The 12621-nt window shown below is 39.2% G+C and overlaps 1 protein-coding gene across 2 annotated transcripts in view; it reads right to left on the bottom strand.

The window, feature by feature from the left end:
* zdhhc1 (zinc finger DHHC-type containing 1) overlaps positions 1-12621 on the bottom strand; it is a 57069-nt gene that overhangs the window by 38090 nt on the left and 6358 nt on the right. For both annotated transcript variants that reach the window (XM_060837763.1, XM_060837764.1), the window contains exons 2-3: positions 6367-6585; positions 158-333 (exon numbers count right to left, since the gene is read on the bottom strand). In XM_060837763.1, the coding sequence (XP_060693746.1) occupies positions 158-333; positions 6367-6585 (395 nt within the window). The remainder of the gene's footprint in view (positions 1-157; positions 334-6366; positions 6586-12621) is intronic.

The following is a 12621-nucleotide window of genomic DNA, read 5'->3' as shown; positions in this document are numbered from 1 at the left end:
GAAGCGCTTCACAGGAGGCTCCCAAACACTGAGGATGTCACCTAGACGAGGACGAAATGTCTGCAACACAAATTCCCAGCTCGGCAAACAGAACCACAACAACGAGCACCCGAGCTACAAATCTTCTCACAAACTTAGATTAATTTTGCATACTTACACATCAACGTCACAAAGATAGCAGTGATGATTTTCAATAACATGTTTACGTTTGCTTCGGTCAAACACTGGAATTGGCTTATTATACTGCTTGGCTCGAACGTTCTTATCAGCGGGGTCAATGCTGGCTGAAGTCAAATGAACAATCAGGTTGCAAATAAACATAACACCGAGCCACTGAGGAGGGTTAAGGTTAAATAGTTTTCGATAATATGGATAGTGACACCACAGTTTCATTATAATTCATCACATATCAATTTTTGAACAAATGAGACATATAAAACATAATAGTGACTATTAATACAAAATAGAATATTGAACAACACAGCAATACATTTAGCCATCTGCAACTCACACTAGCTGCCATTTACATGAAATATCTGAGCAGAATTGACACTGGGTAATTTAAATATACATAATTATCAAAAGACACGATAGACTTAATTCATATTGCATTAAAACTTCTGTGGATTAAAATAACAAATAATTCTGACATGGATAATGAAGCAGTTTCAAGATGTTACGTCATCAGATTTCAATTTGCTTTGACCTGATTTCACTAACAGACATTGGTTCTGCTAGTACAGATACATTATCATTTTAAATGATCAAACTACCAATTATTTATTTAGTCATGGAGATCTACAGCACTGAAAAAGGCCCTTCAGCCCATTGTATCCACACTGGTTAAAACAACCACCTAACCATTCTAAACCAATTTTCCAACACTTGGTCCATAGTCTTGTATGCCTTAGACTCACAAGTGAACATTTAACAAGCACAGTATTTAGATATAATGAGGGGTTCTGCCTCTCACTCCCTGATGGGCAGTGAGTTCCAGATTTCCACCACCCTCTGGGTGAAAACGGTTTTCTTCACATTTCCTCCACCCTGCCCTTTACCTTAAATTGGCCCTTCGTCATTGATCACTCCACCAAGGGGAAAAGTTCCTGTCTATCCTATCCATGCACCTCAATTTGATACCTCTCAATAGTGTCCTCTCTCCTTCTCCTCTGCTGAAAGAAAACAAAGCCAGTCAGTCTAATTTCTCTTCATGACAAACTCTCTAGCCCAGGCAACATCCTGGCAAATCTCCTCTGTACCCTCTCTACTGCTTTCACATCCCTCTTATAATGTGGATTCCAGAACTACAAACACTACTCTAGCTGTGGTCTAACCAACGTGTCATACAGTCCTAGCATAACTTTCCTGCTCTTAAACAATTTGCCTTGGCTAATAAAGTCCAATGTCCCATATGTCCTTTTAACCACTTTATTGACCCGTTTTTGTTGCAGTAATTGCAAAATAAAAGACCAGCTGAGTAATGAATAGGAGAATGTCTGTTTTTCTCTGTAACTAACAATAATCTGATGGATTCATATTCTCAAATTTCACACATCTCAAATTTGCACATTCCCATAATTTATTTAGGACACTAATTACAAAGGGAAGCAAATGTTTAAACCCAAATGTTTGAAGAATGCAATTTTCTGTTTAGATTAATATTAATACAGAAAATCAGTTTCAAAAGGTAGGAATTCCACGTAGCTAAATTTAAAATGACTGTAAAACATGAATGCCCTGAACAATGAGCCAGCTTGAAGAACTAATCAGTCTACGCTCTTGTTCTTTCTTCTCATGCTCGATTTTATTTTGCCATTTAACTACAAGTTGATTGCATTCAAAATTATTCATTTTAGTAGTACATATACACATTCACAACCTGATTTGTGAAAGTACTCATTAAATGTAATTACAAATATGGATTGCATTTCAAAATTATTCATTTAAAAGTACTTACATCTATTCTCAGTCTGACTTGTAAAACTACTCACTAAACCTATCCAGAATTTCACAAGGTTATTTCAATTAAGACAGATTGACCATATTCGCAAATGAACTTTGTCAGTCAGCCAAGTGTTTATTTGTTGCATATATAGCAAACAATTAATACATTTCATAAAATCATCTCTCATTATAAACTTAATTGTAACGGTAAGATAAACAAGGAAAGTGTATTGTCAATATGCACCTTTGAAATAGTTGATCACCAGCATTCAACTATCTAATCTTCCTTCCTGAATTAAACAAATTATGAAATGTTCACATGTTGCAGTGATCTTACAATGAAAAATTGGATTCCGAGAGGGACGAGCAACAAATGCTGACCTTGCCAGTAGTGCTTACATTGGCACGAAAGAATAAGAAAGTTCATTTTTAATATAAGACAAAGGTAAGGTAGAAGTTCGAATGACTATTCAAGATGACAACTTATGACTTGTAAAGCAGAACATTATAATTTAATGTTTTCAGCCTGTTGCTAACTTAAGCAGGAATCACTGTTTAAAATATCAAAGATACAACCATTATTTAACATGAAAAACATTTTTACATCAGTTAAATTTCCAAACAGATGACACTTGAATGTCTGTAAAATTGTTCCAATAAAATTGATATCCCTGGTAATGCATTCCAATTTAAAGGCACTAAGCCAATTACTGCATTGCATAGGCTAATTGTAAAATCATTTTGTGGGCTTTAGGTTGGTATGTAGAATTCATATGAAGAATGCTGCAAAAATAAAAATTACAGCACATGTCAAAGCATGATGCTCAGTGAATCTCTTTTTATCAGTCTGACAACCAGGAATTAGTCATTTTATTTAATGAGATGACTACAAGAGCGACTATGAAAAGACAGCTGGGCAAGTAATCCCACACCCTTCAGCCACCAGGCTGCCTTAGCACAAACAGATCTCTTTAACTCATCTACTTCTGCATGCACAGTAAAGTCTGTCAGAGACCTTCATACTTTGTCAAATCTTTCAACCTGCTCACAGAAAATACTAAGAATCTAAATCATTGACAATCAGAATTATACTGATGCCAAAAATAAAACATGAAGTCAACATGAAATCACTTAGAAACAACTTGGTTCAGCCTTAAAGTATTCTCAGGTTTCCCGGCTGAGAATCATTCTCTTCAGCCAAGGGCACATCTATGCTGATAAGTCAATGAAGTAGGAGGTGGAGGTAGGAACATGTTACACTCCAAAAGACAACTGTAGGTAAATAGATTTCAAGTCCACATGCCTATGTTAAAATTTTAGTTCAATTAATCACATTCCATAAAGTTCAACCCACCAATTCCTCCTAGTTACTATATTTATACAATCAATTCAAATCAAGTTGACTCTTAAACAATGCAGTCACAATCTGTTCCCTCATTCCAGTAGGGTGCCAGCACTCCTTCCAACCATATTAAAGGATAACAAATTCCTCTTAACTTTTTAAGAGAAATCAATCTGAAATAATAACAAACAATTAAAATAATAGTGAGAATAAGTAATGTCTCCACTTTTTTGTTTGCGCATTAACATGACAAACATACTCTTTCACTCTGTTCAACAGTTTCTTACAATGTGTAAACAATCAGATAACTGACTGCTGCTATCCACCCACTTCAAATTGGCGGGCTCTCCTCTCTCCACCATCTTTTAGAAAACTGCAATATTGATTCTCTTCTTTCATTCACACATTAATTATATGTTATCCCATAGTTACGTATTATCTATCACCTGTTCGCTCCATCCATTGGGATCAGGCATTCCTTCAGACCATATTTGGTGCTTAACACAGACTGGTAGAGGCTTCACCAGGCTTTTGCCCGAAACGTTGATTCTCCTGCTCCTCTGATACTGCCTGACCTGCTGTGCTTTTTCAGCACCACACTCTTGATTCTAATCTCCAGCATCTGCAATACTCACTTTCGTCAAATAACGAAAGGTGTGCTAATCTCAATTTCCTGCACTTGCCCCATATAGTTGAGTGTTATGGTACTTCAAGTACTCAAAGGGTGTAAGGTTTCATGTCTTTACTATCTTCCCAAGCAGTGAATTCCAGATTCCCATTGACCTCTGAGTGAGAAAACTTTTTCTCAAATCCCCAAATCCCCTGCCCTTTACTCTAAAAACTAAGCCCTCTCCTGAAATGACCCCTCTACCAAAAGGTACAGCTGCTCCCTACTCACCCTATCCACACCTCTCTCAATTTTATATAATCGCCGCTCAGCCTTCTTTGCTCTAAAGAAAACAATCCAAGCCTATCTAAATCTCTCTTACAGCACAATCACTCCATCCCAGGCAAGATCCTGGTGAACTTCCCATTGTACCCTGTCTAGTGCTATCACATCCTTCCTGCAGAGAGGTCACCAAAACCCCACACAGTACTCCAGCCGTGGCCTGACCAATGCTCTGTTTAACTACAACATTACCACCTTACTCTTATACTCTATGCCATGACTGATGAAAGCAAGTGTCCAATTTGCCTTAACTATCCTATTCACATGCTCTGCTGATTTCTGGGATCTGTGAATAATTATCCTCTGAGCCATGCAGTGTCTTTCATTCATTAAATAATCCCTAATCTTGTTTCTTCTTCCGAAGTCCATCATTTTGTATGTATCAAGGATTAATACTTCTTCCACAGCTCTGCCCATCTGACCAACACACCTTCCTGTAACCTGCAACCATCTTCTTCACTATTAATCACTCTATCAATCAGTGTTGTCCGCAAACTTGCTTAACATTCCCTCCACATTTTCATCTAGATCATTATCACTCAAAGTTTTCTACTACTACCCTTTGTATCCCATTACTCAACCAATTTCTGATCCATCTCATTAAGTTTCTCACACTTCCATGTGCTTTAACCTTCTCAGTCAGTCTCCCATGTGGCATCTTGTCGAAGTTATTTGAATACATTGGAAAACATCAAGATACTTAACAGGTAGGTTATCAAACAAAATCTGAATTTTTTTGTATTAGAAAAAAGTGACCAAAATTGATGGTTTTAAGGACTATCTTAAAAGAGAGGATTTAAGAAGGGAATTTCAGAGCTTAAATTTCAGACCTGCATACAGTTTCCAACAGCGATGCAACAAAAATCCATGCCCAAGATGTGAGGGCTGAAGGAGCACAAGGTTTGGATAGGCATAGGGCTGGTGTAGATTACAACAATTGGAGTGCCTGAGAACACTGAAGAATTTGAAAACTGGGTGAGGATGCTAAACAAAAAATTGAGGTATTGCACATCTAGGAAACAATGTTGGGCAGGAAACAAAGTGGTAATGGATACAGTCTAGATGAACTCATGTTTGCAAGGTGTGAATGTCAGTTAGAAAAGAACTAGAAAAATTAACTTTTGAGATGACAAACTCATGGATTAAGATTTCACCAGATGAGCAAACTGGGCAGGTGTCCAAAGTTACAGAGCTGGAAATAGGCACTCCTGGTGATAAAGAGGACATGAAGCTGGATGCTCACCTAGGATGAGCTGAGATGCCAAGGTTGCAAATTGTCTGGCTCAGTGTCAGACAGTGACTCAGAAGTAGGATAGAATGAGTTAGGAAATTAGGTTTATGCAATTTCATCTTTATTTTAAGTAGCACTTAATTGACTGCATACGCAGCCCCCGGCTTATAAACAGGTTCCATTTCAGAGTAAATTTCTAAGTTGATTCGTATGCAAGTTGAAATGCAATACAATATAATATAAAATAGCTATTTGCAGGTATGAACGAACATTGAGAGATGGGCTCCACTTTGCCTTTAATTCTAAACCAAAATCAGTCCTTGCTCTTCATCAACAAATAGATCTTTTATTATATTTTTAGGATCCATCTACCAGGTGCAAACAAACTGTTGAAGTTACAAACAAATTACACAATTTAAAGTCAGGTCAGAGCCCAAGATCATTTGTTTCCGTATATCAGCAGATGGCAATCTTCAGTCATTCGGACCCTGCAGTGACAACGCCCTTGCATTCCCTTTAATAATTTATGTTGTGCATCACTATACCAAAGTTTGCTAAACCTCCACAAGTTAATAAAGGAAGACTTCCTAAGACAGATCATTGCACACTTTGGCCTGGCATTCATTCTCATTTTAAAATTTATATTGATCTGGTATTACTTGTCTTTACATAAACTGTGTAATTTTCTGTCCCATTTCTGAACTAGATTTTTATGTCAAGGGGCAAACTGTCAAAGGCCTAACATAACTGGAGCAGAAATGATTTGTACAATTGTGGAGAATGTGTTCCTACTTCCTGAATTAGACACAGTGCAAACAATTTGGTCAGAAATATCAATCTCTGGAATAAGCTGTGCATAAACAGATAAGAGTGTGTTACATTTCCATATAAAAAAGATACAATGTAGCCAGCTGGTACCCAATGAGATGGAAGAAGAGGTATAAATATACCAAACACAACAATAACAAAGAACAGCCAAATGACCCAACAAATTATCTGATATGGATGCAGTGGCCAGGTCCAGCCATTGGTCCTTGAGCGATGATGGCTGTCCGCTGTTGAAGTATGTACATTCCTCTCTGGTGCAGTCTTATTGCTATTCTTGTTGATGAAATTCATCTGTAGGATAATATTGAAAAGTCAGTTGTGCAAGCAATATTCTTCATCTCAATAGTAACATGGTAATACAGCTTGTGTACTGCAGGGCCATCCTGCTTTAAATTACTTTTGTCGCAACATGAAGTCTCAATGTCCACATATTAACTTTAAAATAATTTTATTAGCTATGACTATTTGCATATATTTCAGGATGATGATCTTTAATTTATTCATTGGCTTTGTTGACAAGGTTGGCATTGACTGTCCATCCTTTGAGAAAATGGCAGAAGACTATCAATTTGAATCATTTCAGGTTCAGTTTGTTGCAACTGAATGGCTAATGAAGGCAATTCATACAGCAATTAAGAGCCAGGGTATGGTCAGCAAGTTTCCTTCACCAAAGGATATTGCTGCATAATATGAATTTGCACTAATCTCCTAAAATGCCCATACTGAACCAAGTACCAACAACAGCAGGAGACAGCAAAACACTGAGCCAGCCACAAACCCAGAACTTCACAAGTAAAAGAAAATACAATGCCCAAGTAAACGAGAACAATACAGAACATTCATGGACAATGCTTCTCATACAATGGAAACAAAACCAAACAATGAACTAGAATAAAACAGTGAACCCTAATGTTAAACTTCCAACTGACTCCTTCTATGTGAAGCACACAGAGGGTTTAAATACTGACTGTCAAGTTCTGAACAAAAAGTCATGTCAGTCTCAAAATATTAACTCTGTTTGTCTCTCCCAGATTCTGCCAGGCCTGCAGAATTTACAGCACAGAACATGGAACATTACAGCACAGCCCTTGATGTTGCGCCAATCTGTGAAACCAATCCGAAGCTTATCTAACCTATACTATTCCATTCTCGCCCATATGCCTATATACAAAGTCCATTTAAATGCCCTTAAAGCTGATGAGTCTGCTACTGTTGCAGGCAGGGCATTCTACGCCCCTATTACTCTGAGTAAAGAAACTACCTCTGACATCTGTCCTATATCTATCACCCCTCAATTTAAAGCTATGTCTCCTCGTGCTAACCATCACCATCCCAGGAAAAAGGCTCTCAGTGTCCACCCTATCTAATCTTCTGATTATCTTATATGTCTCAATTAAGTCACCTGTCAACCTTCTTCTCTGTAATGAACACATCCTCAAGTCCATCAGCCTTATGTCATAAGACCTTCCCTCCATACCAGGCAACATCCTAGAAAATTGCCTCTGAACTCATTCCAAAGCTTCCACATTCTTCCTGTAATGCAATGACCAGAAATGTATACAATATTCCACGTGTGGCCACACCAGAGTTTTGTGCAGCTGTACCATGACCACATGGCTCTAAAACTCAATTCCTCTACTAATACCAGCTAACATACCGTATGCCTTCTTAACAACCTGATCAACCTGGGTGGCAACTTTCGGGGATCTACGTACAGGGACACTGAGATCTCTCTGTTCATCCACATTACCAAGAATCTTACCATAACTCAGTACTCTGCATTCCTGTTACTCCTTCCAAAGGGAATCGCCTCACACTTTTCTGCATTAAACTCCATTTGCCACCTCTCAGCCCAGCTCTGCAGCTTATCTATGCCCCTCTAATCTACAACATCCTTCAGCACAATCCACAACTCTACCGACCTTAGTGTCATCTGCAAATTGACTAAAACATCGTTCTACACCCTCATCCAGGTCATTTATAAAAACGACAAACAATAGTGAGGTATTGCACACCCAAAACAGATCCGTGCAGTACATGAATAACTGAACTCCAGGATGAACATTTCTCATCAACCACCCCCTCTGTCTTCTTTCAGCTAGCCAATTTCTTATCCAAACCACTAAATCACCCTTAAACCCATGCTTTCATATTTTGTGCAATAGCCTACCGTGGGGAACCTTATCAAATACATTACTGAAATACATATACACCACATCAACCACTTTACCCTTATCCACCTGTTTGGTCACCTTCTCAAAGAACTCAATAAAAGGTTTTGTGAGGCACAACCTACCCTTCAGAAAACCATGTTGACTATCCATAATCAACCTATTCCTCTCTACATAGGATTATAAATCCTATCTCTTATAACCTTTTCCAACACTTTACCCATAACCGAAGGCTCACTTGTCAATAGTTACCAGGCTTGTCTGTATTCCCCTTCTTGCACAAGGGAACAACATTTGCTATCCTCTAGTCTCCCAGCATTATTCCTGCAGGTAATGATGACATAAAGATCAAAGCCAAAGGCTCTGCAAATCCCTCCCTGGCCTCCCAGAGAATCCTAGGATAAATCCCATATGGTCCAGGGATAGTTTCACAATTTCCAGAATTGTTAACACCGCCTCCTTATGAGCCTCAGTCCCATCTAGTCTAGTAGCTGTATCTCAGTATTCTCCTCGACAACATTGTCTTTTCCCAGTTTGAATACTGATGAAAAATATCATTTAGAGCTTCCCTATCTCCTTGGACTCCACGCACAACTTCCCACTAATATCCTTGACAGGCCCTAAACTTATTCTAGTCATCTTTTATTCCTTAAATATCTATAGAAAGCCTCAGGGTTTACCCTGGTCCTATCCGCCAACAACTTCTCATGTCCCCTCTTGGCTCTTTTTAGCTCTCTCTTTAGGTCTTTCCTGGCTATCTTGTAACTCTCAAGTGCCCTAACTGAGCCTTCACATCTCATCCTAACATAAGCCTCCTTCTTCCACTTGACAAGAGATTCAACTTCTTTAGTAAACCACGGTTCCCTCACTCAACCACTTCCTCCCTCCTTGACAGGTACATACCTATTCAAGAAGTAGCCATTGCGCGTCCTTGATAAGCTCCACATTTCTATTATGCCTATCCCTGCAGTTTCCTTCCCCATCCTATGCATCCTAAAGCTGGCCGGATCGCATCATGATTGCCTTTCCCCCAGCTGTAGCTCTTGCCCTGCGGTACATACCTGTCCCTTTTCATTGCTAAAGCAAACAAAACTGAATTGTGGTCACTATCACCAAAGTGCTCACCTACTCCCAAATCTAACACCTGGCTGGATTCATTACCCAGCACCAAATCCAATTCGGCATTGCCCCTTGTTGGCCTGTCTACGTATTGCGTTAGAAAACTCTCCTGCACACACTGAACAAAAACAGATCCAACTAAAGTACTTGAACTATAGATTCCCAGTCCATATTTGGAAAGTTAAAGTTTCCCATAACAACTACATTGTAACTCTCCCTCCTATTGAGAATCATCTTTGTTATACTTTCCTCTACATCTCTGGAACTATTTGGAGACCTATAGAAAACTCCCAATAGAGTGACCTCGCCTTTCCTGTTTCTAACTTCAGCCCATACTACCTTAGTAGAGGAGTCCTCAAACCTCCTTTCTGCCACCATAATACTGTCCTTCACTAACAATGCCACAACTTTCCCCTCTTGTACCATCTTCTCTGTTCTTACTGAATTTCTCCAGCATTTGCTGGTTGGATTTCATATTTTCAGCATCTGTAGTCTCACTATTACCAGTGGAGAGGGGAAGAGGAGAAGCAGGGGAAAGAGAAAGTGGATTAGACAAATCACAACTGTTGAACATCTAATATCAATAAAAGGGGCTCCTTGAACATACAAAAATTGACAGACTGTGATCACAAGCCCCAACCTACGTAGACTGCACTTGCTGACACCTTGTGCTTTTTGAGTTGCTTTGAATCATGCATTCAGAGATCTTTGACACCCCCAATCTGGTCAAAATCATACACACTTCTCTGCATATGCACAATACAACACTTGTGTACGACATCACATGTAATATCACACGCTGACATATGCATTCCCAAATGAATGCATGCATGTAGTTACTGGTCTCAGCAAATACTGCCATCCACACATACAAACACTGGACAAAGCCAAGTCAAGGCACCATCATTCACAGAGAATCACTGGCAGCAAAACAATAGAATCTCAAGGAAAGTGGCAATCAGCAGAGTGTGCTGCACCATGTTCCTGGTGCCAAATTCCAGGGGGGAGGTTTGCAGATAAATACAGGACAACACAGACAAGGTGAATAACCTCAATAAATTAGTGCAACATTGATGCATCTTCTACTTTTGGAGTGTATCGTAGATTCATTTGACTGTTGTCCTCCTCAAAAGTTCTTTTTACACAACTAATTAATTTTCAGATTACTGCGCAGTTTACAGGAATACTTTGTTGCCATTATGGGAGAGCAGCTCTGCAATTACACTTGACACTCCCTTTAGCTGTTGACAGGATACAGACAATGCTAGGCATATTAAAGTCCCTTTAAAAATGGCACTAAGGTGGCTGAAATTTAAGTTTACCCTCCTTCCCCTACCGAATGTTAGTCTTAAAATTGACCAGATGGAAGAACATCTGTGATGATTTGCAAGGAACCTTGCAAGGGAAACCCCTTATAAGCCAAACAAGAACAGTCACCATTTACTCATCTGAGAGCATAGGGGTGGCCACACTACTATTTCCACCAGTTGAGACCATTTGCAGAGAAAATGGGCATTGAATGCTGATTAAAAAAAAGCCCAAATGAGCTCATACAATATTCAACATTTATGCTGCATCTAAGAATGTTACCATGGTCCTCATATCTGTATTCTTTTCAAGTTCCTCACCACTGGAAAGCAGAAAATTAATGGATTGTACCACCAAATGGCTCAGTCCATCAACTGCTGAAATTTTCTATCATAGAGGGATATAGGCCAAATGCTGGCAAATGGGACTGGATTAATTTAGAATATCTGGTCGGCATGGACGAGTTAAACCAAAGGGTCTCTTTCCATGTTATACACGTGCATGACTGTGCTTCTATGACTACATCTTTATCAGCACAAGTTTCAACTATTCCAATGTTTGGAATCACCTCAAGACATATCTATGCTGGCGAGTGCATCTTTGATGGGCTTTGGGCAATGACCCTACATTTAAAGGTGTCTGACAAACACAGTCAGTTTTATTCCATTAGGGGAAGGCCAATAATTACAACAATGAAAAGGCATCTGGGATGGGTATATGAATAGGAGGGGTTTAGAGTGATATGGGCCAAGTGTTGGCAAATGGGACTAGATTAGTTTATGATATTTGGTCTGCATGGACAAATTGTACATCTCTATGACTTTATGTGTTGCCTACCTTTTAAGTGTCCTTAAAATAAGTGGCTTGCTAGACTATTTCAGAGGAAAGTTAAGACTTAACCATATTATTATGGGTCTGAAGTTACATGAGCCAGACTAGGTAAGACTTTCTTTCCTAAAAAGGACATTTGTGAATCAGTTGAGTTTTTACAACATCAATTAATGATAGTGCTCATAATCACCATCATTGAGGTTACCTTCAGATTTCAGGTAATAAATATGAATTTATTTCATGCCATAATGGGTTTCAAATCTGGGTTCCCATAGTATTAGCTTACACCTCCAGAGTACATGTCCACTGACAGTGCCAATTCAGCCAGAAGTGCCAAGACGATGATCTATCTTGGCCTCCTCCAGTTGCCCCAGCGTTATTGGTATCAGTCTTCATCCAATTCATTTCAATCCACATGGAGACACTGAATACTGCTAAGGCTATGGGTTCCAGGGCATGTAATTCACTTCCTGACTTCCCAAAGCCTATTTACCATCTACAAGGCAAAAGTCAGGAATGTGATGGAATACTCCCCTCTTCCCTGGAAAGTACAGCTCTACTAACACTCAAGAAGCTTGACACTATTCAAGAGAAAGCAGTCCACTTGAATGGCACCACATCATCAAACATTCATGCCTTCCAACACCGACACAGTAGCAGCAGTGCGTACCACCGACAACATACACTAAAAATTCACCAAGTTTCCTTGGACAGCACCTTCCAAGCCCATGTTCACTATCATCTGGAAGGACAACGGCATGAGACACTATCTGTAAGCTCCCTTCCAGGCCACTTACTGTCCTGACTTGGAAATAGTAACACTAAAGTAACAGTGACGTGAGTAAAAATCCTCAAACTCCCTACCTACACCAGATGGATTGCAGCAGTTTCAGAAGAC

Source organism: Hemiscyllium ocellatum, chromosome 17 (genome assembly GCF_020745735.1).
Source record: "Hemiscyllium ocellatum isolate sHemOce1 chromosome 17, sHemOce1.pat.X.cur, whole genome shotgun sequence".
In the NCBI taxonomy this organism is placed as follows: Eukaryota; Metazoa; Chordata; class Chondrichthyes; order Orectolobiformes; family Hemiscylliidae; genus Hemiscyllium; species Hemiscyllium ocellatum.
The sequence above is the reverse complement of the archived record's forward strand: the minus strand, read 5'-3'. Positions and strand labels throughout refer to the sequence as shown.